This window comes from Salarias fasciatus, chromosome 1, assembly GCF_902148845.1.
Source record: "Salarias fasciatus chromosome 1, fSalaFa1.1, whole genome shotgun sequence".
NCBI classification, from domain to species: Eukaryota; Metazoa; Chordata; class Actinopteri; order Blenniiformes; family Blenniidae; genus Salarias; species Salarias fasciatus.
In genome coordinates this window covers 14,368,783-14,394,372 of record NC_043745.1, presented here as the reverse complement: position 1 = coordinate 14,394,372, position 25,590 = coordinate 14,368,783, and the positions used below count along the sequence as shown (strand labels likewise).

Here is a 25,590-nt window from a genome sequence, read left to right as displayed (position 1 = left end):
ATTTCCGACCAGTCACTCAACACTTGCGAAAAAAGGGGTTCTGTGCAGATAAAGTTTCAAGAACAAGCTGTGGGAACTCTTCGTTCAGTTATGATGACCAAGAGAGAAAAATCTATCTATATATTGTTAGACTGAAAACTGACTGCAACAGAGGGGAAGATGCCTGTTTGGCAATAATACAAGAGCATCTCAAACAGAAATAGGATTTCCTAAAGATGCACTCTGCAATGAATTGTAGTTACAGTGGACTTCATTAGCCTTGTGTAAGAGCCGAATATCCACATGTGCAGAAGTGAAATCTGCAAATACGGTAATGTCAATCTCACAGCCATCATTTCATCTGTGCTCGGATGTAAACCTGGAACCTGTATGAGAGAACAGGTTGGTTGGCCAAGTATTCCTGTAATGTGAAAACATTACAAGAAGTGAATTAACAAATTTTGAACTTTCCAAAGTTTTCCATGAATGAATAAGCCTCAACAACACAAGATGACCTGCACAGTACTTCACTATCTCATGTGAGTGTTTTGTTTCCTGAATGCCGTAAGACTCTTAATTCTGCCAAGGATGCATCCTGGAGAGTGTTGGTAGTAGCTGGTCAGCGAGCTGGGAAGATAATCTCACTCTGTCAGTCACACCTGACTGCTGTTTACTTTCATTTAATCCCATGCACAGCAGATATCACCAAACTGAAACCGATGAATTCATAAAAAATAAGATTTCCAGATGAGCAAGAATGTAAACTGACTGTTAAGACTTTTTAGCAAATAAAATAGTGATTCCACATACTTTTTTAATACAGTACATGTGACTCCATTTTATTTTTTCCTTTCCTCCTCTTCCCTCTGCCTTTCGGAAACACTCTCACTGAGTAATTAAATAAAAGGCAAGGGTGAGCTACCGCTACGCTTTCCAGCTCTCTGACCCCTCAAAGGTCAAAACTGTCAAGACAACATGAAATCATCTCAGGCCGGATTCCTTTTCTCTCTCGTACATTTTGCAGTATGCTACAGTGTGTGTCTGTCGAAAAGCAAAGAACCAAACTGCAGATCCAGCTACTTTCTGCGCTGCTGGAGCAGGATTTCCAGACGATAAACGCAGGTGCTTCACATCAAAACTGCCAGTTGGGGATGTTTTGAGTATGTCGTAGGGAAGAATAATAATATGCTGAGGACAAACTCTATCGATTTCAAAGGAAGCTGCAATGCTCTATAAAATACACAACTTCCTGTTTGATATAATGTAAGAACATACAGTCAGTGTCGGACGATTATTTCTGTCACTACTAAAAGGCTGTAAAATCTGACCAGTTAAGAAAGAGATCTTAAAAACACGCTAGTTAGGTAAAACTAATAAAACTACACTGGAAACCGTCCTGAAAAGAAATGAGGTAGTGTTGTTGATACGGAGTAGGGATGCACCATGTTTTCTTCTTCAACAGCTTAAACCAATGACCGACTCACTCTGCTTTACACAACAAATTATAAATCCAGGACACTTGCTGTCCTGCATACGGCATTGTTTGAGCTCAATCTGTGTGAGGTTTCCTGTCAGGTTTTCTGACGAGATCCTGGGAATTTTTTTTTTTTTTTTTTTTTAATGAAGGTGGGATCAGAAAAGGTTAAGAAGAACCAAGTCGAATTGATCTCAAATTAAAATCCTGGAAAACACTTAAGATAAAGGTATGAGTTCACTAAATTAAAAGATCAACTCTACCAAATTGCACATGATCTTGGCCTGGGTGTGACCGCTGGTGCATCCCTAACTGGGAGCTGAACAGAAGAGGGATTGACAAGATGGATTCCTGCAACATCTCCGTCTGTTCCCCCACCAACATAATCAAACCAAAATTAACATGTAAATAATCTGGTTTCCAAATGAGATATCCCCCATCTTTTCAACAAAACATAAGACTGTTTACTCTCCAACTGAGTGTCCCTGGTTCACAAAAAAAAAAAAAAAATTACACCACCTGGATATGTGGCATTTTGGAAAAGAATACTTCACTTCATGTACCAAATCTGTATACACCATACTTTTTTTTTTCTTTTTTTTTTTTTACATTTTGACTGTTTTTAATCCTTCATGTTGACATGTTTTGTACTTGTACTGAATATAACAATCTTTAGAAATATACAGAGGTTATAAATGCACCTAGAATAATTAGGCACCTGAGACCCCCACACTCCAGTCAGGATATGTGTGTGAATTTGTTTCTGCTCGACTGTCTGGATTTGTGTGAGATATGAAGGAATTAGTGTGTGTGTGTGTGTGTGTGTGTGTGTGTGTGTGTGTGTGTGTGTGTGTGACCCTGAGACAGCAGGAGGCTGAAGAGAGACACAGGTGTTCTGCACTCTCTTGAGTGTGCAGATACTATTTAAGGCTGATTCCTCAGGTGCCACGGTGAAGTAGCATCCGCACAACGGAGCCCAGGGAGACCCCCACCCCCCCCTTTTGCTCTTGATCCTCCCATCGTCGATGATAACCGTCCAAGCGCTCACTTATTCAGGGAACGGAGTCGTGTGCGACACAGTGGAAACAGCCTACTCCAGTCCACGTCCATATGCTTGGATAAGTTAAATCTTTTTTTTTTCTCTCTCTCCTATACAGACAGGAAAGATACCCAAAGGAAAAAAAAAAAAAAAAAAAAAAACGATTTGCAATGCTTGAAATTTGCAGACCCAGGAACAGTATTCTACCACTAAAAATATACTGTATATGTATACTGTGTATACACACACACACACGTATTAAACAAATGGGTTTAAAGTATAAAACTTCGCAAAGAAGTGAAAGAAATCCAAAAATGAGATGCATAAAATAATCCTTCAGGATTCTTCAAGAAAAGAAACGCAGTCTGATGTCTCTATGGAAGGGTGAATCCCCACATGCTGAGGCTATGGACACAGATAGCTGTGTGCTGCTGAGGTAGAGTGGACAAAGCCGGAGCTGACGAAGGGGGCGGGGGCCAGCCCGGCAGAGATGGCCTTCCCTGAAGCCGCGGGGCAGAGTCTGGAGTCCCCGTTTTCCAAATGCTCCGGCCTGAGCACCGACCTCACGTTCTTCGGCGAGTGGAAGCCATTGGTCAGCCCATTGTACTGCTGCGCCTCTGTGTCTGCGGTCGGCTGGTGTCCCGGGCCTTCTGTGTCCCCGTTGTAATTAGCCACCAACTTTATGGAGGGGAGACTGCAGGGGCTCTGAGCCAGGGATAGTTTTTCTAGAGGTTCCTCCTCTCTTGGCAGGCTTGGCTCGCTCATAGGGGAATCTCTGTCCTCTGATAATGAAGGTCCTCTGGTGGTGTTACTCTCGCTGTCACTGCCCTCCTCCTCCTCCTCCTCCTCCTCCTCCTCCTCCTCTTCCTCCTCTTTCTCCCGCTCAGGGTCTGACAGTTCAGAATGGACAATGACTTCTGCCTCAACCTGGTTACTGCACAGCGACGCGCACAGACGATCTTCTGAGCTCTGCAACAGAACAATGTCGTGACAGCTTTAACATTCTGAAAACAAGTGCGGAAAAGTTTGGTTTTGCTATTTTCCCAAATTTTAGCGAGTCCAACTAACTATTTCAGTGTCTGCAACAGGATTTATGAATCCATTGAGAAGATAATTAGCTGTGGCATATTAGCTGATTTCAAAAATAACCTAGGACCAACTATAGCTTAGTCCCTCAAAGCAACATTTCATATAAATCATCAACAGGAAAATAAGCTGATGTTTCGCTTTGACATTCAACTTTAGCTCCAGCAGTTTAGCAAACTGTCAATTAAAAATGTAATTTGACAATGTGATGCCAAAGCCCTTTGGTTGAGACTGATTATTCACTAAACAGATAATATTAGACAGTGTATTTGATTCCTTCGTTTACCATGTTGTTATCAGTAATTAACATGTTGAGGGCTCCATTAATGAGAGCTGGGGAGTCTTCTGTTATGGTGTCTCTGTATCTGGTGATTCTGTTGGCCCAGTTGTGACTTACAGAGCCGTTCCAAGCAGCCTGCAAAAAGAACAAGACAAGAGAGGCATCATTACGGGAACTGTTATCAACCTATCAACATGGGGAAAAAAAAATATCCAAGGCCCATCTGGAAATGTGTTTCTCTCTTTGCAGATTTTGACCTTGGGTTCAGGTGCAGGGGCATCTTCCCCTTCTCCTGGATTAGCACTTGCCATCAGACTCTGTTCCTCTGGGACGTCTGCTGGCAGCTGACAGGGCTCCTGGCTGCCCGGGGGCATCAGCGTTTCCAGCTCGTGGCTGTCGCTGCACTCCGGCATGTCTGAGGGAACGGGGCAGCCTCCTCTCCTGTACTGAGGAGTCACAACTGTGGAGTCCAGGCCTCCTGATATCTCCCTATTGGAAGCAACAACGAGAGGAGCGACAGTGTGTTTTCCTTTTGTTTATAGACAAGAAGCTCCTTCAGGTGAAGGAGATGAATGTGCTGATGAGGTGTGGGGTTACCTGGATTTGCTGTTACGAAAGCTGAAACACATGCAGAGGAGGATGCATATCAGTCCCAGACACACACCGACTATGATACCTGTCACTGCGTGGATGTCCAGCTCTGGTGGAAAACAAGACAAGACAGAAAATAATGAGAACAAATAAACACGGCAGACGATACAGACGAGACACTGTTGCCAATTCCAAATAATGCCAAACTGGTTTTGAAATGTGATATATCACCAGAGTTTCATTCACTGTTCGCTGGGATACGCTTGAGTTGCCCATGAGCCTCGTTTGTATTAGAAAGACAGGACTTAATTCAAAGTACATAAACTTCTCGATAAAGTCTCGATTAAATGCCTTGAGATAGGTAAACACAAATAAAACAAAAACAAATGTCCATGTTCTTAAATATACTGAAAAAGGCAAAAATGTGTTGATGCACAATGTTTTTTTGATGCATGTTGAACTATTTTTCTTATGAAGTTATGTTTGTTAGCATGGATCGTGGGTGTAACGACACCATAGTTTAAAGTCAGGAAATGAATAATTTCCTAAATAAAAACCCAATTAATCACCGTTTGTACTTAAAATGCATTGCCATGTTTTGTTTTGTTTTGTTTTTATTGTTGAAACAAATTCAATTTATCAACTTCTTCACCTTCAGCTGATTACTGTTCAGCTGTTTCCACTTTAAATTGCCACCATGAGGGTTGAAATACAAAACAAGACAGTTTCAAGATTGTAAGGTAAGATAGTTCACATATTTGTTCAAATGTATGAGTGTGAAAGGCTGTCAGAGGAAGAAATAATCAAAAATAGATGAAAAATGTATTTTGGTCATGTAAATACTTTTTTACTTGCCACCTCCGAAAAGCCATAGGAAATAGTGTATTATCTTTATCTTTTCTAGATCCTGAAAATACAAATAAATATATGAATATGTCTGATTTGAAATACCAAGTCTCAGGTCTCATGTCTGAGGACATATAATTTTATTATTGCACTGCATGTTGCAAAGCCACAAAACGAAACATCGTCCTCCTGAGAGCAGAGCTTCATAGATATTAATTTATGCTGGGTGTTTTTGGCAGCCCGGATTAGGAGTGGAGAACAAACTGATGGCACGAGCCATCAGTCAGCCACCAGTCACCTCGGCGCCATTCACAGGTTGCTCTCTTTCTTCACTATGCGACACTGACAGCCCACTAGAAGAAAACAAACCTGCTCCTCTGTCTTTTTTTAATCAGTTTTGGGGGGTTTTTCAAACTATATTCCACAGCTTCTTTTTCTTACTAGTTGCAAAAAAATATTTAACTATACACGTCCAACATAATCAGACACTTTCTCTGTAAAATTCTCTGCAAATATTTTATATTTTCCTTTGAAAAATCTTCATTTTTGATCTTATCTCATCTTTTTCCAGTGGATGAACTACTTTGTGGTGTGAGTACTATAAATAATTGATAGCACGCACTTAAAATCTCTCTTCGGAGAGCTGAGTAACATGTCAGAAGCTGAATAGCAGGGACCTAATGGCTCGGTGTTTGAAGACAAAATGTGCATTTAGTAATTACAGGTAAAGCCGAAGTGCTGACTGATAGGTTAAAAAGCCGCGTAATGAGTTTATAACCTTAAGCATAAACTGACACCAGAGTAAAGAAAATACTTTTAACAGAATAATGTGTAATGTACACAGAGCAGTAATTCAAAGATTTCTCCTGGGGGTCACAGATATGACCACCTCTTTGAAATCCGCACTTTATTTTTATCGTCAACATGCAGAATAGTAGAATAGAAATAATAATGGTCTGCAGAGCTGCGTTGTTCCTGCTGGTGGGGATCTCACACACATGTCAATTAAGGGAGTTGTGATTACACAAGCAAGTAAAAAGCATTTTGCATTAAAAACTGAGGAAAAGGACACAGACGGAGATGATATGCGTCAATTGATCATTTTAATATAGATTTTTTTTCTCAGTTTTCTTGGTCTGCATAGTGGTGAAGTGCTGAGCACTTTTGCGTTATAGCAAGAATGTCGTGACCCACGACAAGATGATGGATGAAAGTTTCTCGCTGATAAACAGACCAAAACAAAATAAAAAAGATTTTTCTGTGTGCAGTTCTACTTTCACGGAAATCAGCTTCACAGATGTCTCAGTGTCAACTGAAGTCTCATTTCTTTTTTAGTCAACCGTTTCAGAACTTTGTACTGTTCAGTACAAACTTCGCCTGCGGGCTTGTTCGTACTCACGCTCTGCGCTTTCTAATTCCATCAACAATCTTCACACTGTCTTCAGACTAATCACAGGCCATAGCGGCGATATATTTGATCAGTGCTTAAAGTCTGTGGTTTAATGTAATGGCTGCTGTCACGCTTTTGTGACCACAAACAGCCAGAGGTCATTTTCTGACAGTGTCAGAAATGTGGGACCACTGAAACAAGCAGCTGCTAACAGCCAACAGAGATGCAGCAGAAAACAATGTGATGATCAAAGCTACAGCAGCGCAGCACCAGAACAATAGTTTGTCAATTTCCAAAGAGGTTTTTTCCTGGCACACAAACGCCACGGGAACAAAAGCGCAATTGTTGGTTCACTTCACTTATCTGTCTCCTTGAAGGCATTTGTAAGATTAACAGGAAAATGTTTTCATTCTTAAGTAAATCATAACGGTTTTAACCTTGAATTCAGTGGAAATCATGCAATATAGTTCCTTCAGTACACAAGTTTATCAAATACAAACTGCACAGTCAAGCAGGAGCTAAAGTCCATCTGCTAAAAGTAAATAATCATCAGTAATACTATGTTTCACTGTCAGTTCACTGACTTCATAACTAATTTACTTAAATCATCCGTACTTGGAACATACCATATTTCTGGAGGAAGGTGTGGACGTCCTTTATAGCTGAATACGGCCCGGGCCCCACCTCGGTCGCTGCTCCGAGCTTAAAAAAGTAGTGAGTGTCGCTGGACAAACCCTGGACCTCCACACTGGTGATGCTCCCTGTGAGCAACAGCAAGGCAGAAAAACGCTGGAGAAACAATGTCTACTCTGACAAGTATGTTATTCCTATTTTTAGAAAAGATGTGAGACATCTATTCCTTTTTCATGCTTGGACATCCTGTCAGTGACTCACCATCCTGAGAGAGGTTTTTCCACGAGTGCTCGGGCTCACTGAGGTTGCCGCTGTACAAGATCTTGTAGCTGATGATGATGCCGTTGGGCTCCAGCGGAGGGCGCCAGCTCACCAGCACCGAGGAGGAGTCCAGCGCACTCAGCTGCAGCTCCTCTGGAGGTGTGGAGGGCCCTGAGAGGGGAAACGAGGACAGGGTCAGTAATTAGAGCCCCGAAATGAGGCCTCGCAGCTGGGGAATGTATATTGTCTTTGTGGGGGGGGGGGTTTGACATGTGTGACAACCATCTGTGTCCTCGTGCCCCTGCCACCTGGGTAACAGGGGCGAGCGGGGCAATGGGGGGAATGGGCCAGGGCTCAGGTGATGATACATGGTAGTGCAGTGCAGCGTGGAGTGTGAGCGGGGTGACTGGTAGTAATAATATCATTAAAAGCAGCCCACTCAACACCCACCGCCCTCGGCCGAGTGACAGGACAGAGCTGCTGGCCAACGGGAGCGGCGCTGCCCACGCCTGAGTCTTTTATTGCAGCCAGTTATCAGCCATTGTTGCCAACAGCAAAAAATTCCCACGTTCACTGGAGGCTGTCCAGCCAGCAGAGATCCGCACATGATGAGTGAGCACACATTCAGAGGTGTGCACGAACACACTCACACACACACACACCTTCATGTGCACATGCTGCAGCATCTGGAGGTTTTCAGGAAGAAGAGATAAAACACTCTATCTCACTCACATAAGAAGGAGATTTAAAAAAAAGTAACATAATCAGTCTGTTGACTGAGGGTAATGACATTAACCATCTCACGATATGAACGGGCTGGTCAAGGTCAATGTTTTCTTCAGAGAGATCATGAGGGATGCAAGTGACAAATTTGAAGATCACTCAAGAAAATCTGCTTTTCTTTTACAGTTATAATAAAATAAATGATGAGTACTGAGAGTGAAAAGGTCAAACACTGAGGTTGAGTGCATTTATAAGGGAGTCTTCAGACTGCAGGTGGCTGTGATCACTGGATTTAAGATAAATTTGCAGATGAAGTGGGCCTGTCATAGACTTTCAGCTGGAGAAAATGTCACTGCTGCTGCACTAAATGTCCTCACTTCACAGGATTGTAAGTGTTGCATGTTGGTAGTATCTTGTTTTATCAGAAGACAGAAACTTAAAACTTGATGAACAGTGATGAGAAGGGCCAGTATATACCAGCAACACGAATATTTTTGTCCGGTAATAATAATCTGGAAGAGGTTGAAACACTTAACAGGATTTGTTTCCTGAATGAATTGAGAAGGAAAGTTAAGCTCTTACTTACAGACCAATTCGATCTCCTGTATTCTTATTTATCTTTAGAGGACACTACACATCCACACCTGCTAACTGTCAACAGTAAATACGCTTTTTTGCTCAAGATTCAAGCTGAAGGGAGATGCAAAGGGTGTGAAACGAAGGTGTGATCAGTCAGTCAGCAGCTTCAACAGAGGGACGGAGAGACTCGAAGCGCATCCTTGGCGTCAATTCTTGAGTCAAAAGAGCTCACACCTACTACTCGTATGCTGCAGAATTTCTGCTACTCTGAGAGGAAGCGCGTAAAGGCAAGCGGGGAAATCTTCAGGCGCGGTGAGACTCACGGTCAGGCAGAGTGGACTCCTCCACGGTGCCGCTGAAGGGTCCCACCACGTCCACCCCGTTGGACTGCACCGCCAGCTCGTAGCGGGTGAACGGCCTCAGAGATCCCAGCAGAACCTCCTGTGCAGAACTGCAGCATGCAAAAAATGTCAAGAGCCACACATGATCGATGCTTGTTTTATTTCCTTACATGATGGATGTAAGATCAATGCAGTGACATTATTGCTGGGTAGTGGTTGGTCCTTTTAATATGAAGGATATTGACAATTCTCTTTAATTGCAAGACCAATCGTAGCGGTCGCCACTGGGGAACATCTTCTGGCTACACAAAGCCTTCTCCACTACACCAACTATCCCCATGGCACCCTTCCTCCTCTTCTCCTGCACAGCAGCTCCGTCTCCAACATCTTTCCTCCAGTTTATGTCTTATCTCTTCTCAGCACGCGTCCAAACCAGCTCAATGCAGCTAACGCTGTCCGTTCAGGTCACTCTCCACAAAAACTTCAGTCTCTACATGTCGGGCATCTGCTCGCTTTATCAATTGCAGAATATATTCTATATAAATTGAGTTATTCAGCTACTTTTGCTCACACATTTAAGTTAAAATAGTTTATTCAAGGATATTCAGTAATAAAACCAAGACAGAAGGTATTTTGAGAAGGTTCTCAAAGCTATAAAGTCCTCATCTCCCAGACCATAAGGAACTTTTCAAATACAGGTAATTCATGGGTTTTTCATGTAATGTTAGGATACGGTCATTTCAGGGACACTGAAACAGATATATATTCTAAATATCTATCAAATACTGTTATACATAGTTTATTTGAAATTTAAAAAAGAAAACAAAATCAAATGTACATTGACTAAAATTACAAACTAGGCCTTTTCTTAAAATTAGCAGTAACGTGTTCAATAAGTTCTTGTGATAGATTGACTCAGTCACAGGTTGGGCCTCTGGTAGTGAGGATGAAATTTCTGCAGCTCTGCTCAGTTCCTCACTGTTGCCTTAGAGAGAAATTCCATTGGTTTATATGTCAGCGAGATGAGCACAATAAAAATAAGAGCAGCAGGAATATAACACACTGGGTATTTTCTTTATGAAAAGCAGCATGACATTTCACGGTGAGTTAATAGATGCAAAATTATGAATTCATTCCTCCAACTTCTATATCTTTATAATCCTAGTTAAGGTCGCCGTGGCAGATGCATCACAGACAGAAGTAATCTTATTTCATCCTAAACTCTTAAATTGGCTTATAAACCCAAATAAGGATCTAATTAGTTTAGAAATGAAGTTAATTCTGTTCAGAGCCCCCATCCCTCATATTCCAGACATGATTACATTACTCTTATTTAGCCTGGCGCTCTGACCTGGTGTAATAGGTGACCAGGGACGCGTTGGTAGTTCCTGCCGGGCTGCAGCGTACTGTGTAGTTGATTATTCGCACGTTGCTGAAGCGCGGCTTCTCCCAGCGCAGCCAGATGGATGTTGAGCTGTTGGCCTTAGCCTGAATGCTGCTTGGGGGCAGCGGGATCGGGCGGAGAGGCGGCGGCGACGCTTTAACACAAAGTTACACGTTACTCCAAGGTGGAAAAACGAAATATACCAGTCATTTCTTCGTATTTATCACAGAATAAAAGTGACCAGCATTATTACATCCACATATATGATTCATATATCAAATATGGGCATGTCTTACGTTTTTCTGTGGATCTGTCTGTCCTTCCCTTCCAGACTGCAGCTGCTCCCTCTGTCTGCTTGTTAAATGCCCAAACCCTCACCTCATACTGCCGGTCATGGGCTGGCACAAACACAAAGAGACAGAAGAAGACAGAATTTATTCTCCTGCTGAGGTGAATGATAGCTTTCTTCACAGGGTACACTCATGTCCTGAAAACCTAAAATGGAAAAAAAAATTTGAAAAACAAAAAAACAAAACCAAAAAAAACTAAAACCTATAACCTGACAGACAGCTAAAAGAAAATTTGAAATATTGTAATTAATCTAAAAGGTGCTCAATTCTGTTATAAATTAACATAGTGTGCCAAGGGCAGAGAAAAGGCTGTGTTTTATTAGATTCAGTTAAAACAAACACTGGTTATGAGGATTTTTCCTTCATTTATAATGTTCTTTATTTGAGACATTAAAAGGATTGAAACGTCACACTGAAAGGTTTTTTTTTTTTTGATCAGCAGCGTACCCAGCCCCGTGAGCAGGTGATATCTGGCTTTCTTCCGGAGCCGGATGGTGTGGGTCTGCGCCGTCCTTTGTCTGTTGGTTGAATCGTCGGCCTCCACCTCTCGGCAGGACAGCTTGTACCCAGAGGCCAGTGTGTGATTGGGCGACGGCTGCCATGTCACATTGAGCGTGTTCTCTCTGGCTCTAACTTTGAGCTCGGTGGGAGCAAAGATCACTGAAAAAGGTTGTGAGGCGAAAGAAAGCCGCAATATTAGATTGACACGAACCCTTCAAGTTCTTTGGAAAAACGCCATGACTTAAAAAAACCGAGTAGCTGGCTTAACTTTCATATATTTAGGTGTACAGTATCTATACAACAATGTACAAACAAGTGTGATGCAATGTCTGCACGGATGTCGCAGTTACTGTGATCTATCGTTAAAATAAAGCCACAGCGCTTCACTGGGAAACAAACTAGTAAGTAAATACCATCATGTAAATATGTGCTGCAGATCACTGTCAGTGCAGAGCAGCTGTAGAACCAAACGTCCTGCTCCATTCAAAAAGCAGGCAACACTGAAGATAGTAAGTAAAATTTAGATAATGGTAACAAATAATAACAAATAATATGCAGCACTTTGCAGAAATTATGGCGACAAAGTGCTTTGCAATAAAAAAAAAACCCCTGCACAATTAAGGGTTTAAAACTATTTAAATAAATAATATTCACTATGTCACAAATATGAAAAACAACAGAGTTAAACAAAACTCAGCTTCAAATATTAGGTGGTAAACAGAGTCTCAAGCAGTTAAAAGTTACAAATAATTAGTGAATAGGAAGGAACCTGAGCACTGAAAGCAAGTAATAAAATCTTAAGATCAACTCAAAAGCTCTCAGTCGAGTGCAGGAAGGACAGATGCCACCTGGTTACTTCTTCTAGAGTGGTGGTAAACACGATAAAATCAATTCTGTCATTATTCCAGCTCTCAAAACATCCAGAGCTTTCTTTCTAGTTCATGGCCACCAAAAGCGCCAGATATTTTTGTGCTTTCGGTTTGAAGTTGGCACCTTCTGTTTCTTCTTTCTTGGAGGGTGGAGGACAGCCGCTACATAAACTCAATACAAAATCTTGCTATTCGTTTACTTCTCTGTGGCACAATGCACAATCACTTTCAGCCTCCATAATGACACTTGAATAAAAGTGGATAAAAGAAAGAAAGAAAAAAAAGGGTTTCAGACAAAGAGAAAGTGGCCTCAGTGAGGTGTCTTTCTTACCCATGGTGTGCTCGCTGTGGTCGTAGTGGGCCAGTGTGTGGTGCCGGGCCCACTCAGAGGGAACTCCGAAGCCGACCACTGTTCCGGCCGCGATCCTCAGTCGGTAGGCCTGGTTGGGCTGCAGCTCTTTCAGCGTGAACTGGGTCTCGTTCCCCCCGACCTCCACCGAGAACACAGTGTCCACTGCAGGAACACACACAGCCCACACGTCTGTACAAACCCACTAATCGAGCGCCTGATCTTTCTCAGCGCTGCTGAAGGGAAAACACAAAACTGTATGTTTCCTAGAAACTGATGAGTCAGGAAACAGTTTGGATCTGAGATGTGCTGTTTGTGCAGTAATTCATGGATATTTTTCTGCCTCTCTGGAACAACCTGAGGCCCCGTTGAGAAGGAGCTTAATATCTTTGTGCATTTTGGACACGGGGGTAATCTGAATAAGTTATTGTTCTCTGTCTGTACTCGTGGTTTTTTTTTTTATTGCAAAATTAACTTAACCCTATCACACCAGGTTCAGAGCCTCTGCATTTCGAAATGTAGAAAAACAACGTAGAACTGTTAACCTTTTTTTCAAGCAAGTGACCATTTGGTAACTTGCACATCTCTTTATATTTCTTTATGAAATTAACAATGAAAATCTGAAGGCAATATCACAATAGATGGGAAAAAATAGTTCTAGAAAAGAGGTTCATGGTGGAATAGTGTTAAACACTTCTGCCTTATAACGAGAACATCTTGGGTTTGGGTTGGAGTTTACATGTTCTCCATGTAACCGCGATGTAATGATGCATGTTAGTGTCCTCAAAATCCTTCAGCAAATGTGTTGGACTGCAGTTTACACACCTTTTAGCGAGAGCCCTGTAAAAGGTTGACATTACAGTGGGCCAACTGCGCTCTCTTTATGTGGAAAATATTGCACGATGGAAGGAATGTCTGAAAGCAATGTTGCTTGGCATGAACAACAACAGGGGCGCATGCTCAAGTACAGTCGAGTAGATTGTTGATATTTATTCCATCAGTCTTATTTATGAAAATATTATGAAATACCACTAATGTTTATGGGGTCAAACTGGAGTGTGTCTCTTCAGGTGTGTCATTGTCAGCAGGGGTGACCCACCATGATCCACGGCGCTGTATTCAATGCGATACCGGGTAACAGCTCCTCGGCTGTGCTGAGAGGACAATGGATGCCACATCAGCCTGATGTCTGTGGGAGACGTGCTGGCTATAGACAGCTGAGGAGGCGCGCTCGGCACTGCAGGAAGAAATGAAAGCACTTAGTAAGGTATCTGATGATTCAAGGTCTACCCTATAGATCTGCACAGTCAGTAGACAGTAACCGTATAGAATGTCTACAGCTCAATCATAGCCGGTGAAACTTTCCCGAAGAATTACCTAAGCACTGCAGCACTCATGGGGTGGTTCTTGAATAAAAATGCAATATAAAATGTCAATCAGGTTTTTAAAGAGCAGCTGGAGGCAGAAATGCTCACTTAAGTCTCCAGTGAGACACGGAAACTGCTTTTCAAATGACAACACTGATAGTGAGGATTCATGAGCTCTTAAAAGTCCAAAGGAGTTACAAGGTCGCCCAGCTAATAATGTTTGCGATGTGAGTCAGTAAAACATCCCAGGCTGGATCTACTTTGAATTATTAGTATAAATACTTACCGTCCTCCAGCATCTCTACAGTGACGGGCAGAGACGGGCTGCTGGCGCCCATGGGAGAGTAGGCCACCACGTGGAACGTGTAGGCCGTGTGAGGGAGAAGCTCTTTGACCAGGTACTCTGTGGTGTCGTTGTTCATCGCGAACTGATACTCCACATTGTCGGAGCCTGAAAAGGAGAATCATTAAGAATCAACAATTGAGAATTCCTTGTAAATACGTACCATTTTTCGCATTGATTTCTGGAAGGAATCACACCTGCCGCACGCAGGCAGTGAACGGAGTAGCCAATGATCTGGTCGGAGTTGTACTCAGGTTTGTCCCAGGTGAGCAGGGCAGTCGTGCTGGAGTGAGGAGCGGCAGACAGGTGGCGAGGCGGGCTGGGCAGGCCTTCCCTCACAATGACCGTCAGCTTGGCCGTGGCGCAGGCGGTGCCGAGCCCGTTGTCTGCGATGCACTGGTAGTAGCCGGCGTCCTCCAGAGCCAGCTGGTTAATGAGCAGGACTCCGGGGCTCTGGGTCTTCACCCGCCTGAAGGACCTGATAGGCTGGCCGTTCTTCAGCCAGTGCAGCACCGGGGACGGTTCCCCCGAGCTGTTGCACAGAAACCTGGCAGTGTTTCCCCGGGAGAGGGACACCGTCTCTGGAGGCTGAAGGATTACTGGAGGAGCTGAGACAAATTTAAAGGAAAGCTCTGAGTTGTGGATAAAGAAACTCGTGAACTTACTGAATATATACATAGACATAGATATAGATAGACAGGTAGCTTTCCAGTTTTGTGGTATGGCTGCTATTTTGCAATTCAATGCCATATTCTTTTTCGCGATCAAGGTGTCTTACTTTTGTCATCCTGCTAAGCGTGGCTCGTCTTTAGAATGCAAAAAAATCGTATTCATTAAAAGTGACTGGGTCCACCAGCTCATCCTGTCCATCGTTAAAACCGCACTTGAAACAGTGCCATGCCACACTGGCAGGTGTATGTTCGGGAATAACATTTTCTGAGGCTGTGTGTGATGTTTGAATTATTCATTTTTCACTCCCTCTCTAACTCTCATCCTCCTCCTCCACCTCGTCCGACAGAGGTCTTCTGGTTTCCTCCCTGGTCGGAGCTGCTACTGAGCTGATCAAATGTGATATTTTAATTGATATTTTTTTAGAGAGTTTAACCCAATCGTTACAGGACTTCAAATCTTTGTCAATGAATGTCACTTTAATATTGACAGAAAGCTTCATCATATGCATGAGGATTTGAGGAAAAGCCAAACTCCCTTAATGAAAAATCCCAGTAGAGGCACGGCAGGAAAACCAATGAACAAATGATGCTGCAGTTTCTAGTCTGCTTCATAAGCCCTACAAACTATGAAAACACTGAGAAATACTTATTTCTGACACCAGCAGATTTAGAAGTAACCTTCACGACTAACTTAATTTATTTAGCACTCAATTAAGCTGAAACTGGAGACGACTCTAAATGAAGCTGCTGTCAGAAGTAATTAATCCATCATATGCTTTGCTCCGTAATCCTCATTACCGAACATGGCACGGTGCTTACCAGGCACATGCAGCTCAGCAGCAGCAGTGACAAACTCTCTGGTCTTGGGTTTGTTGGCCCGGCAGACGTAGACGCCAGCGTGGTGGCGCCTCGTGTCCCTGATCACCAGGTTCGTTGCGAGGACGACCACATCAGTGGAAATGGGCTTCCCGTCTGATCAGAAGACAAAGAGCAACAAGGAGCAGACCCACATCATTTAGACGAATGAAAGGAAAATAAAAAGGGTGGGCTTCATACAAGTGGAGATCATTTCTGAGGCTTTCAGTTGCCTGAGAAACAGGAAAGCAGGGTGGCAGTGCTTCAAACAGCCGAGGATTCAGCCTGTAATCACACCAGCTGACCAACAGGTGGCTCTGTGACATTTCAGTCTGGGTTCACCGAGACCTCTGCATTGGCAAACTCCTGGGCTGTGTGTGAAATCATTCACTATTCACTATATAGACCCCTATTTAGTTTGTCCGCCATTTTGTTGAGCGTGGATTCTCTATGGAAGTTAATCATTACGAATGTGACAAAGCATGGATTTGGAAGAGAGTAAATGAGGCACGGCTCCCAAACAAGCAGGAGCTCATCCTTTGAAGTTCACCTTACAATGCATGGAGCAGTGCAGCCTGCGGGATCTACAAAGACGTTAGGAATTCTGTCTATAGAGGAATGTAAAGTGACTGACAGGATCATTTCAGATGCAGCACCAGACTCCTAACGCTGACAAATCAAACAAGAAAAAAAACACACACACAAAAAAAAAAAAAAAGCAAAAGGAAAGAAAAAAACTGCGGAGAGGTTTCAGGCTCTAGGAAGGAATCCCATGACTTCATTCCCACTGAGACTTCACAAGTGTGCGTGGGCGTGCACATGTGTTTATGTGTCAAAGCTGTGGAGGTGTGAAGAAATCAGTGTGACAAATGATCTTCTGTACAGCGTGACTCAATCCACAACAGAGAATTCGGGAGGGGACGACTATCATCAGCGAAATAACTTCATAGCTGCAGGTACCGCGCATCTGATCCTGACATGAGGGTGTTTGTTCTCCGTGCATGAGAGGCAGACAGGGAGCGAGACACAGATAATGAAAGTGTGACAGATGCAATAAAATAGGAAAGCAAATAGGCGGAGAAGAAAGGAGAGAGAGAGGGAGAGAGAGGGAGAGAAAACATTTGTGAGTGTTACCTTGTCTGCTCCATGACACCAGTGGTTTGGGCTGGCCTTGCGCCATGCACTCCATCACGGTGGGATGGCCAAGCACGACCGTGGCATTCTGAGGCGGCGCTACAATCACAACTGTGTTCAGGGCTTCAGTGGAGCCTGTAATAACAACAAAAGAAGAGTATACTTTAGCTTCATGGCCCAGCAGACATTAGTTAAGGCAGTGCAGTGCCCACGGGACGGGAGCGATCCAAACACTTTATTATTCGCAAGTGAGTGTAACACGATGTCAATTTATTAATCAGTTCAGACAAAGAAAAAAAAAAGATTTCTGACAAGCCTTTTTGTATTTTCCCATGGGCTGTTGCCACAGTAATTTTTAAACATATTCTCCAAACAGAAAACAGGCAGCCAGCATTTTGTGCAGACCTCACGTGTCAAATTATAATTTCCACATATTGCAAAATCTGCACAGTGTATCCAAGTTGCAGTTCAGCTGAGGGATAAAAAAAATGATCCTTCACCAGCTTTTCAGGACGCATTCAAGGAAACTGTTGGTGATTCACATGCAAAAAAACTTCACCATCAAAAGTAACTTGATGCAACTTGATGAGAAAGTGTTAAAGGTTAGGGCATTCGCTTGGAAACAGATTGAAATCGCTCAGAACACAAGTGGCAGTTTAAGTCCGAGAGGATCCTTTACTCATAAACTGCAGACATACAGTACAAAGCTGGAAACAAACCACAGACCACATGTCTTCCAGAGAAAAGGTGGTCAGGCTGAGCAATGTATTTGAGTGACAAAGACACCTGATAACACAGCAGGGGTTTGGGTCGGAGAGAAGAAACTGCTTTAATATGCGAAAGACATGCCATCAAGTCAATTGATAGGACGGCCTCGGTTAGTAAACTGATGAATACGTCTTTTCTTCAGGGAGAAGGGATGTTATTCAAAGTACCGTATACTGTTTATATAGCGAAGAGACTTCTTTTTTTCCTTTAAGTGTGTATCAGTCCCTACGGTACAGCTGGTGAGACTGGGCCATTGTTTCTTTAAATTCTGCACAGCCCTTGGCAGCTCATAATACTAATGATCCCAGAGTGGAGGCCCAGCATTCTGCAAACACATTATAAATTAATCACTGCGATTACATACAGCAAACCTTAGTTATGCATAAGGCTTAAAGTGGGTCAGTCTGTCTTGGAGAGGACGGCACAGCAGGGTTCATTTTCATCAGGGTGCTGTGTGGATGTGGTGGGTGGGGGAGCAACGTCAAGTAAAAAAAAAAAAATTAATAAACAGGGTAAAAGAAAGCAATAAAAACTAGAAATAGTGAGCTTAGCAAGGTCTTCGTATTTTCTACATCCTCTCAAAATTAAGTATGTGAACTGGTGAACCCAGCATCACCCTCTCTCAGAGCTTGGCTGCGGGTGTTGAGGTGCTCGATTCAAACAGGTGAAAGCGAGTGAAGTGATGGCATTAGATCTGACATCTGTTTCATGTAATGACTTGAGTTGAGTTCCAACTGAACAATGGCGGTGGTGCATTAGATCTCTTGCAAATAATATCCCAGCGACAATGAACTGATGCCGCATTGCATGTGAAAGATGGAACTTAGTAAGTTTCTTAACTGCGGTGCCTTTTTCATATAAATGCAATTTAAAGTATGAGAGGAGTGACAAACCTGAAGTAAAACGGATTTCAGGTTTATATGAAAAATCAACAAATGAACAACATTCTTGATTTGAAAGAACTTTTTGTCAATGTGGCCTGACCTTGCTTTACATGCTCTGGCCTCCTCTGTCTATCTTCTGCTTGCCGTCTCTTCTGTCTTTCAGTTAAAAGACACACAGCCTGTGATTTCAAAAGGACCCATAGATTTCCATAGAGCAGCCAATTAAAGCTGACTGATCTCTACCTTGCAAGTGACAGAGGCACGAAATATGACACGGCTTTAATGTAGGCAGCCTGACAGTGAACTCACATCTCACAGTGGCATTCAATGATTCACCGCCCACCAACGCAAGAATTTTACATCACCCTGGGATGGTGCTTTCAGGCAGGAGGGTGAGCGCTCAGAAACACCACTACTGTTTGAAACATGTGAAGGACACAACCAGATAATGGTTAGCACTCTTGCCCCACAGTGAGGAGCCGTCTGCACTGATGTCAGGCTTGAATGACTTTTTTTTTCTTTTTTAATCATACTGTATTAATCCCCCTGGGGACATTTCTTCACCGAATTGACCCATCGGTAGGCAGCCGTACAGCGCAGCACTCGGGGAGAGTTGGTGGGGGCTGAGGGTTTTTGCTCAGAGAACTTTTCTCCTTGTATGCTTCCTTTCCTTCCACTGTTCAAAGACATGCAGCATCCCTGTGTTTGAATCTGTCTAAGTCCTGTGAGGGACTGGTGACCCATTGAGGGTGTGTCCTGCCTTTTCAGACTTTCAGCGAGGTTTGCCTCTCCAACTCTAATTTGAATAGAGCAGGTATGGAAACGGTTTAAGAATGGATGGTGTCATCTTTTACAACACTTGATTTATCAAGATAAAGGTTGTTGGAGGGACTATACAATACAGTATTAGTTAAACATCTAAAACTGTTTATTGCAATTGAAATATGACAGACATAAAGACATTGCTACTTTTCTTTTCTTTTAAAGGCCATCTTCTTTAATCTCATTGCTTCAGAAACAGACCAGTTTGTTGACATTGCTATTTGAGTGCTTTTGGTTTGGTGCTTTGGTTTGGTGTTGTTTTTTATTGTTTTCTCTATAAAAGTGTCCAGAAATGACTGTGTTGTGAATGGCGCTATATAAATAAAGCTGAACTGAATTGAAATTATGATATGTTGCACTAATGAAGCAAAATGAGAGCAGCTGCCAAAACAACCTTGTGTGGTGGGGGTCCATCATATTTCCTAGATATGTTAACATGCAGGGCATGAATACATGCATAAAAATAACATTTCTTGCAATTCCATCAGAGATTCATCTTGCAAATGTTGATCTCACCATGATACTGACATTTATGCTGCAACATGAAACCATGAAGTCAATGATGCCAGGTGGCAATCAGCAACATACACAAAATTAACAATGATCAATAATTTACCCCTTCCCACTATAAAGTGAAGAGTGATGCCTTCAAAAGTATTTTAATGAAAAGCAAAAATCTGGGATTTATCATACATAATGTCAGTTATTTTTGAATTACAAAAAAAACAAGAAAAAACTTAATCGAAACGAGATGAGTTTAATTAACTGACAGGAAAAGAAACAAAGCACATTGCCAGCTTCTTGTGGAAAACTAATTTGAAAGTATAAACCAATGCCAAAACCCCTATAGTCAATAAACTGTGAGAATAAAAGTTTCTTTATAAAGTGAAAGAAATTAATTCTGAAGGTCAAGCGAGGCAAATTTGCAGCAACTCATATACACAACATGATCTTAAAGTGCTTTTCATAATACCAGTCCTGTGCTTTGAATAAGATAAATTGTGTCGTATCAGACATCCATTTAAATAAGCGCGAAGGTTTCAAACTATTCATAATGTAAAGAATTCTATGATAAACAAGATTTTAGACACAATGACGTGTTCCCACATCCATTAGCCACATCGCATATGACCACCGCCACGGTTTTGTCATGTCGTGCTCGTGCTACATGTGATTTAGCTTGATCATATGACCCTGATGCTGTTGTCTGTCTGACTGTATCTAATGGGAATGAATAAAGGGAAAGAGTCTTGATGTCTCGTCTATTTACTGCGTCTGTATAATTAGAGCGCGGTCGAGCAACTTTGATCATAAAAAGTTCATCCCTGGGGCCAAATTGCCAACAAGGATTTATGATAATTGCGGCAACTAACTCCATTGAAAGTATTAATGGTAGTCTTTTTGCTTGCCTATGAATGTCTCCCATTTTAATCAACATGCATTCATGCTTTTATCACATCAAGAATTATCAGTAATTTAAAAAAAAAAATGCAGTTAATACTTGGTTCAAATTGGCTTGAAATGACTGTCATCCTGCAATTATTTGTTAAACCAATAATTTTATGATTTTTGGGAATTGTTTTGTGAAGTATGTGGCCAGTGTGTCACGATTTTTTTTTTATGTATGGATAGGCTGATTTTGCTACAGCTGTGCGAACTGTAATATTGGAGGAACTAAGAAAACGCATAACATAAAGATGCGCCCACAACCAGAACAGAGCCTCGCTGCCTCCCTTTATGCATGCACTATAGTGCAATCCATTATGGAGTTTAAAGCCTGTGCCACTCAAACATGCTTCACTTTAATGTCTGACCTTCACAATGATGGAGGTGCAGTTTGACATGAGAAGGCTGTTTTCAAATTCATCTGCTGGAGGTGAAAAGTTTCTCTGTGATCACCTTGAGACGTGTACCATCATTGTTTTGTGTCGTTACATGAAATATGGAAGCGGATGGTGGCTACGAATACAGATGCAGTCTGCACAGCCATAATGTGAAGATTTGAAAATATAGCCAGGGTTTGCATATTCACAGTTTAAAAGTTGACTTTTCTTTTTAAAGTAAGGAACACTGTAGCAAGTATTATAGCAATCAGTCTACAAAATACAAAAGACACTCATACACAACACAGCATATGAAAAAGCAGCCACTCTTGCAGGTGAAACATCTTGTCCTCAAACACGCTTCACACTGTAGCGACTGCTTGCAGAGGAGACTGGCTGCCTGTCCAAACACAACAACAGACCTCACCTGCGGTGACAGTGAGCCGGGCTTCATGACTGACGTCTTTTCTGGCAGAATTGGTTGCAGCACAGCGGTAGACCCCCTCATCCTGCTTGGTCACCTCCAGAATGTGGAGAACACCGTTAGGAAGCGAAATGAACCTGTTGCACACGAGGCAGAGAAATAAACAGTCAGAGAAAAAAGGGAAGAGAAAACAGAGTGTATACGCTGTTTAGCGTCCTGCAGTGAAAATCGTCAGGCTCGACGTCTCTTCAGGGATCCTGCTGCATCCTCACAAGACTCCATCCCGTTTATTCAGGAGAGAAGATTTTTGTGAACTGTCATTAAAGACAAGACTGTAACTCTGCAGCCTTTGGATGCTATGCATAGCATTTGCATTTTAAGTGTTTAAGGTTTTGTTGATTTCCACCATATCTGCTTCGATCTTACATATCACTTCCTTTTCTTTTGTATGGAGGTCATGTTCCAGACATATTACTCTTGGCCTGCGAGCCAGACTCCCCCTGGGCACAGGCAATGTAATGCCATCTCGCCTCTTATCGCCTTTATCACAGCCTATTAATCCAGCCAACATATGACTGGTTGCCCGTTCAGGAGGGAGTAAAGCGAAAGAAAGTGGGGGGAATGCGGGGAAAATAAGCTGGTGAGAATGAGGACAGGCAGTGGACGGGAAAAACAAAGAAGAGAGATAATGAGAGAAAGACAGCAAGCCCTAAATGAAGAGAAAGTAGAGAACGAAAGCAACAGAAATAGAGATGGAAGGGAGATAATAGCGAAGAGACTGAGTGAGAGACAGCAGAGGGTCTAATAGAGAGAAAAGGCAACATTAAAGCGGGCGAAAGCGCAGGGAGAGAAAAGCCACTGATGTATCAGCCATCCGTTGGCTGATTTTTTGTGAGAGGCCATTAGCAGCGCCTGAGGTGGGAGAACCACATCCCACCAATAAGACCTTATAAGCAGCAAGCTGTTTGCAGGTCATGCAGGGCTGTAGCAGCCATTAACACTTCGCCCTGCACAATAAGGCTGGAAACAAATTCCAGGGCCATCCGAGCCACACTGAAATGTCAATATAGTTAAGTGGCTCGCTAAATGAGAATATTTGCGACCAGAGAACTGACAGAGAGATCTGTGGAGGATGTGGCCATGGGCTTATGCGTCTGAAATATGTCTTTGGGTTACTTCCAAGAGCACAGGGGGCTGATAGTGAGATGTCCATTTAAAACTCAAGGTGAAATTTTAGTGCTTTTTATACTGCTATTACAGAAATCCTGAATTCTACTTTAAAAAATAGCTCTACACTAGATTTACTATGAAGTCTAAACAAAACCAAAAACATGTGCTGGGATGCTACAGCATGGAAGGTTTTAAAAGTTCCTGACTGATTTTCAATCACACGCAGTTCTGAAGTACCTTGACAGGCAGTTTCCAGACTTGTATCAATTCTTATTAAGTAAATTAAAAATCCTTTCACTGATACTGTCATTTGGGCAATTAGACAAGACAAAGTAGGCACTGGTTTTAAAAATTTGGCACATTATTGAAAACACAAATGCTTTTTTTTTTTTTTTACTTCACACAGTGAGCTAAATCAGTTTAATAAACAACATTTCTCTGGTGTGCCATGTGCTTCAATTTGTGGAAATCAGCATGTAAATTTCTTTAAATGGACTGCAAACCGAGAGTGGCACAATATCTCTTATTGACAAATGAAGTGGATGACTACAGCTGTGTTAGCTTTTATGCATGACAGGGAGACTGATCAAGTATAGATGCAGATCTGAGAAAAGCACATTAGGACCCACAAGTGAAAATTGTCTTTTAAACAGAGCAAAAAGCTTCAGCATCGTTTTCCCACAGGTGACACTGCAACTGCACCACAGTAATTAAACACCCTCAGAGTTGTAAGTTGTGCACTTCAGGGGTGGCTGAAGCGACAATAACAAGGCAAAGGACAGGAGGGACACACAGAGCGGGGTTACCTTGTCTCCTCAGGGACAGCGATTTGGTCCTTTTCCCAAGTAATGACAGGTGTGGGCACGCCCTCAATCTGGCACTCAAAGCGAGCTGCTCCCCCGATGGGCACTGTTTGAGGTGATGGCTCCTGATGAAACTGAGACAGACCTGTCAGCACATAAATGATGGTGATCAATGGGTTATTCGTCCATGTCAAACTGGTGCTTGACACTAAAACTATCACAAAATCTGCTTGTGCAATGAGGCCTGTGTTTGATCTGGTACCTTTACGGCTCCATCAGGTATGATGGATGAATCATCACACGTAGTGTGACACTCTTTAAGTGGTGGTGTTATTATTATTATTATTATTATTATTATTATTATTATTATTATTCTCATCCTGGTCCTGTACTAGCTCACAGTTTAACTCCATTTACATTCCACACGGATTGCATTTCAATGCATACCCAATAGACCTAATTACATAAGTTGCAAAACCAATGTGGTTAAGGAAAAACAGACTGCAGACCAATTACGAGCACAGGATTTAATACAGTGCAAATAGAAATGACCTCACCAGTCATCTCATTCACAGCATTTGTTTAAACAACCTAATTATGCGCAAGTGGTTTTCTTCAGAAGACCATACTGAGATGAGGATGGCACTTAGGCAGAATGTGTTTTACAGACTTCTGATTTGTTCACTCATAATAATAAACACTCAATGTTTATCAAAAGGTGTAATATTAATTCATTTAATTTATTTAAAACCTTGATCCCACTAATGAAAACAACCTTGAAAGTCCTGATTAGAGAATATTTGGGGATACAGTCAGACTTGGTTGAATTATTTCTCTCTTCAGGTCAACTCTTGGCATGGGTCCAATTCCTCCCAGGTTTCATACATACTTGGGAAAGCAACTAAGTAAGCATCACTGATCACCAGGGGGCAGCATGGAGCACTGTCTGAGGGCCTCTGACCTCTGACCCCAACAGGCTGTTGGTGGAGAGAACAAAACAGGCAGGCTGGCCAAGCCACCCCGCCTGTAGCCTTGACTGAAAAGTAGAGAGTGGGGGTGGATCAAAGGAGGAAGCAGAGAAAGAAGACAGAGAAGGCAACCAAAGGCGGGGAAAATCACGACAGTATCTGAAAACGCAGAGATTTTCCATCCCAATGGCAAAACTAAGCTGGGCAACCGACCGCGCTAAAGACTGAAAGTTTGAGAAACAGATACATTATTCCCATTTACTTTTTTTGCACAGTCAAGTGGTACAAACACGAGTGAAGCAAAGACATGCATATGTCTAAAGGGAAATCAGTAAGTCATATATGACTTTTAACAAAGACCTAATTCCTAAATTTTAGAGCAACGAATGAAAACACTTTGTTCTCTGACTGAAAGCTGTGTGAGAGTACAAACAGGATTTCAACTTCTATACTTTTTTTTTTATCTCATTATAGAAACTTTTTATTTATGTTATTTTCATCTAAAATGACAAATACATTACTGTGAAAGCTTTCCAAGAAATCCTCTAAGCACCAATGCCCGCTACATCCAAGTTGGGATTGTGGAGGCTGGAGTCGATCCCAGCTGACATTTGGCAAATGGTAAAATACACAACGGAGTTTACAGTCAATCACAAAGACAAATTCTATCACAAAGCTGTACTCACACCTACGGGCGATTTGGAGCCAATTTAGAAAACAAGCAAGGAATAAGGGAGAAAAGCAAAGCAGCTAAAGAAAACCCACAAAGCATGAAGAGAACATGCAACCTTCACTCAGAACGGCAGCAACTTAGCGGCCACAGCCTTAACTCCTACAGCGGGGGGGGGGGGCAATGGCTGATATTTTTTATTTCTAAATGAAA

At 42.3% G+C, this 25,590-nt stretch overlaps 1 protein-coding gene across 1 annotated transcript in view; it reads right to left on the bottom strand.

Annotated features, from left to right (window-relative positions):
- Positions 1–2,735: 2,735 nt before the first annotated feature.
- igdcc4 (immunoglobulin superfamily, DCC subclass, member 4) overlaps positions 2,736–25,590 on the bottom strand; it is a 47,420-nt gene continuing 24,565 nt past the window's right edge. The window contains exons 3-20 of the mRNA XM_030096291.1: positions 23,743–23,884; positions 21,770–21,903; positions 17,046–17,180; positions 15,876–16,028; positions 14,583–14,993; positions 14,329–14,493; positions 13,775–13,912; positions 12,658–12,840; positions 11,404–11,616; positions 10,903–11,004; positions 10,574–10,760; positions 9,205–9,332; positions 7,580–7,750; positions 7,312–7,446; positions 4,456–4,558; positions 4,116–4,347; positions 3,865–3,993; positions 2,736–3,461 (exon numbers count right to left, since the gene is read on the bottom strand). Coding sequence (XP_029952151.1) covers positions 2,898–3,461; positions 3,865–3,993; positions 4,116–4,347; positions 4,456–4,558; positions 7,312–7,446; positions 7,580–7,750; positions 9,205–9,332; positions 10,574–10,760; positions 10,903–11,004; positions 11,404–11,616; positions 12,658–12,840; positions 13,775–13,912; positions 14,329–14,493; positions 14,583–14,993; positions 15,876–16,028; positions 17,046–17,180; positions 21,770–21,903; positions 23,743–23,884 — 3,425 coding nt within the window. The 3' untranslated portion in view covers positions 2,736–2,897. The remainder of the gene's footprint in view (positions 3,462–3,864; positions 3,994–4,115; positions 4,348–4,455; positions 4,559–7,311; positions 7,447–7,579; positions 7,751–9,204; positions 9,333–10,573; positions 10,761–10,902; positions 11,005–11,403; positions 11,617–12,657; positions 12,841–13,774; positions 13,913–14,328; positions 14,494–14,582; positions 14,994–15,875; positions 16,029–17,045; positions 17,181–21,769; positions 21,904–23,742; positions 23,885–25,590) is intronic.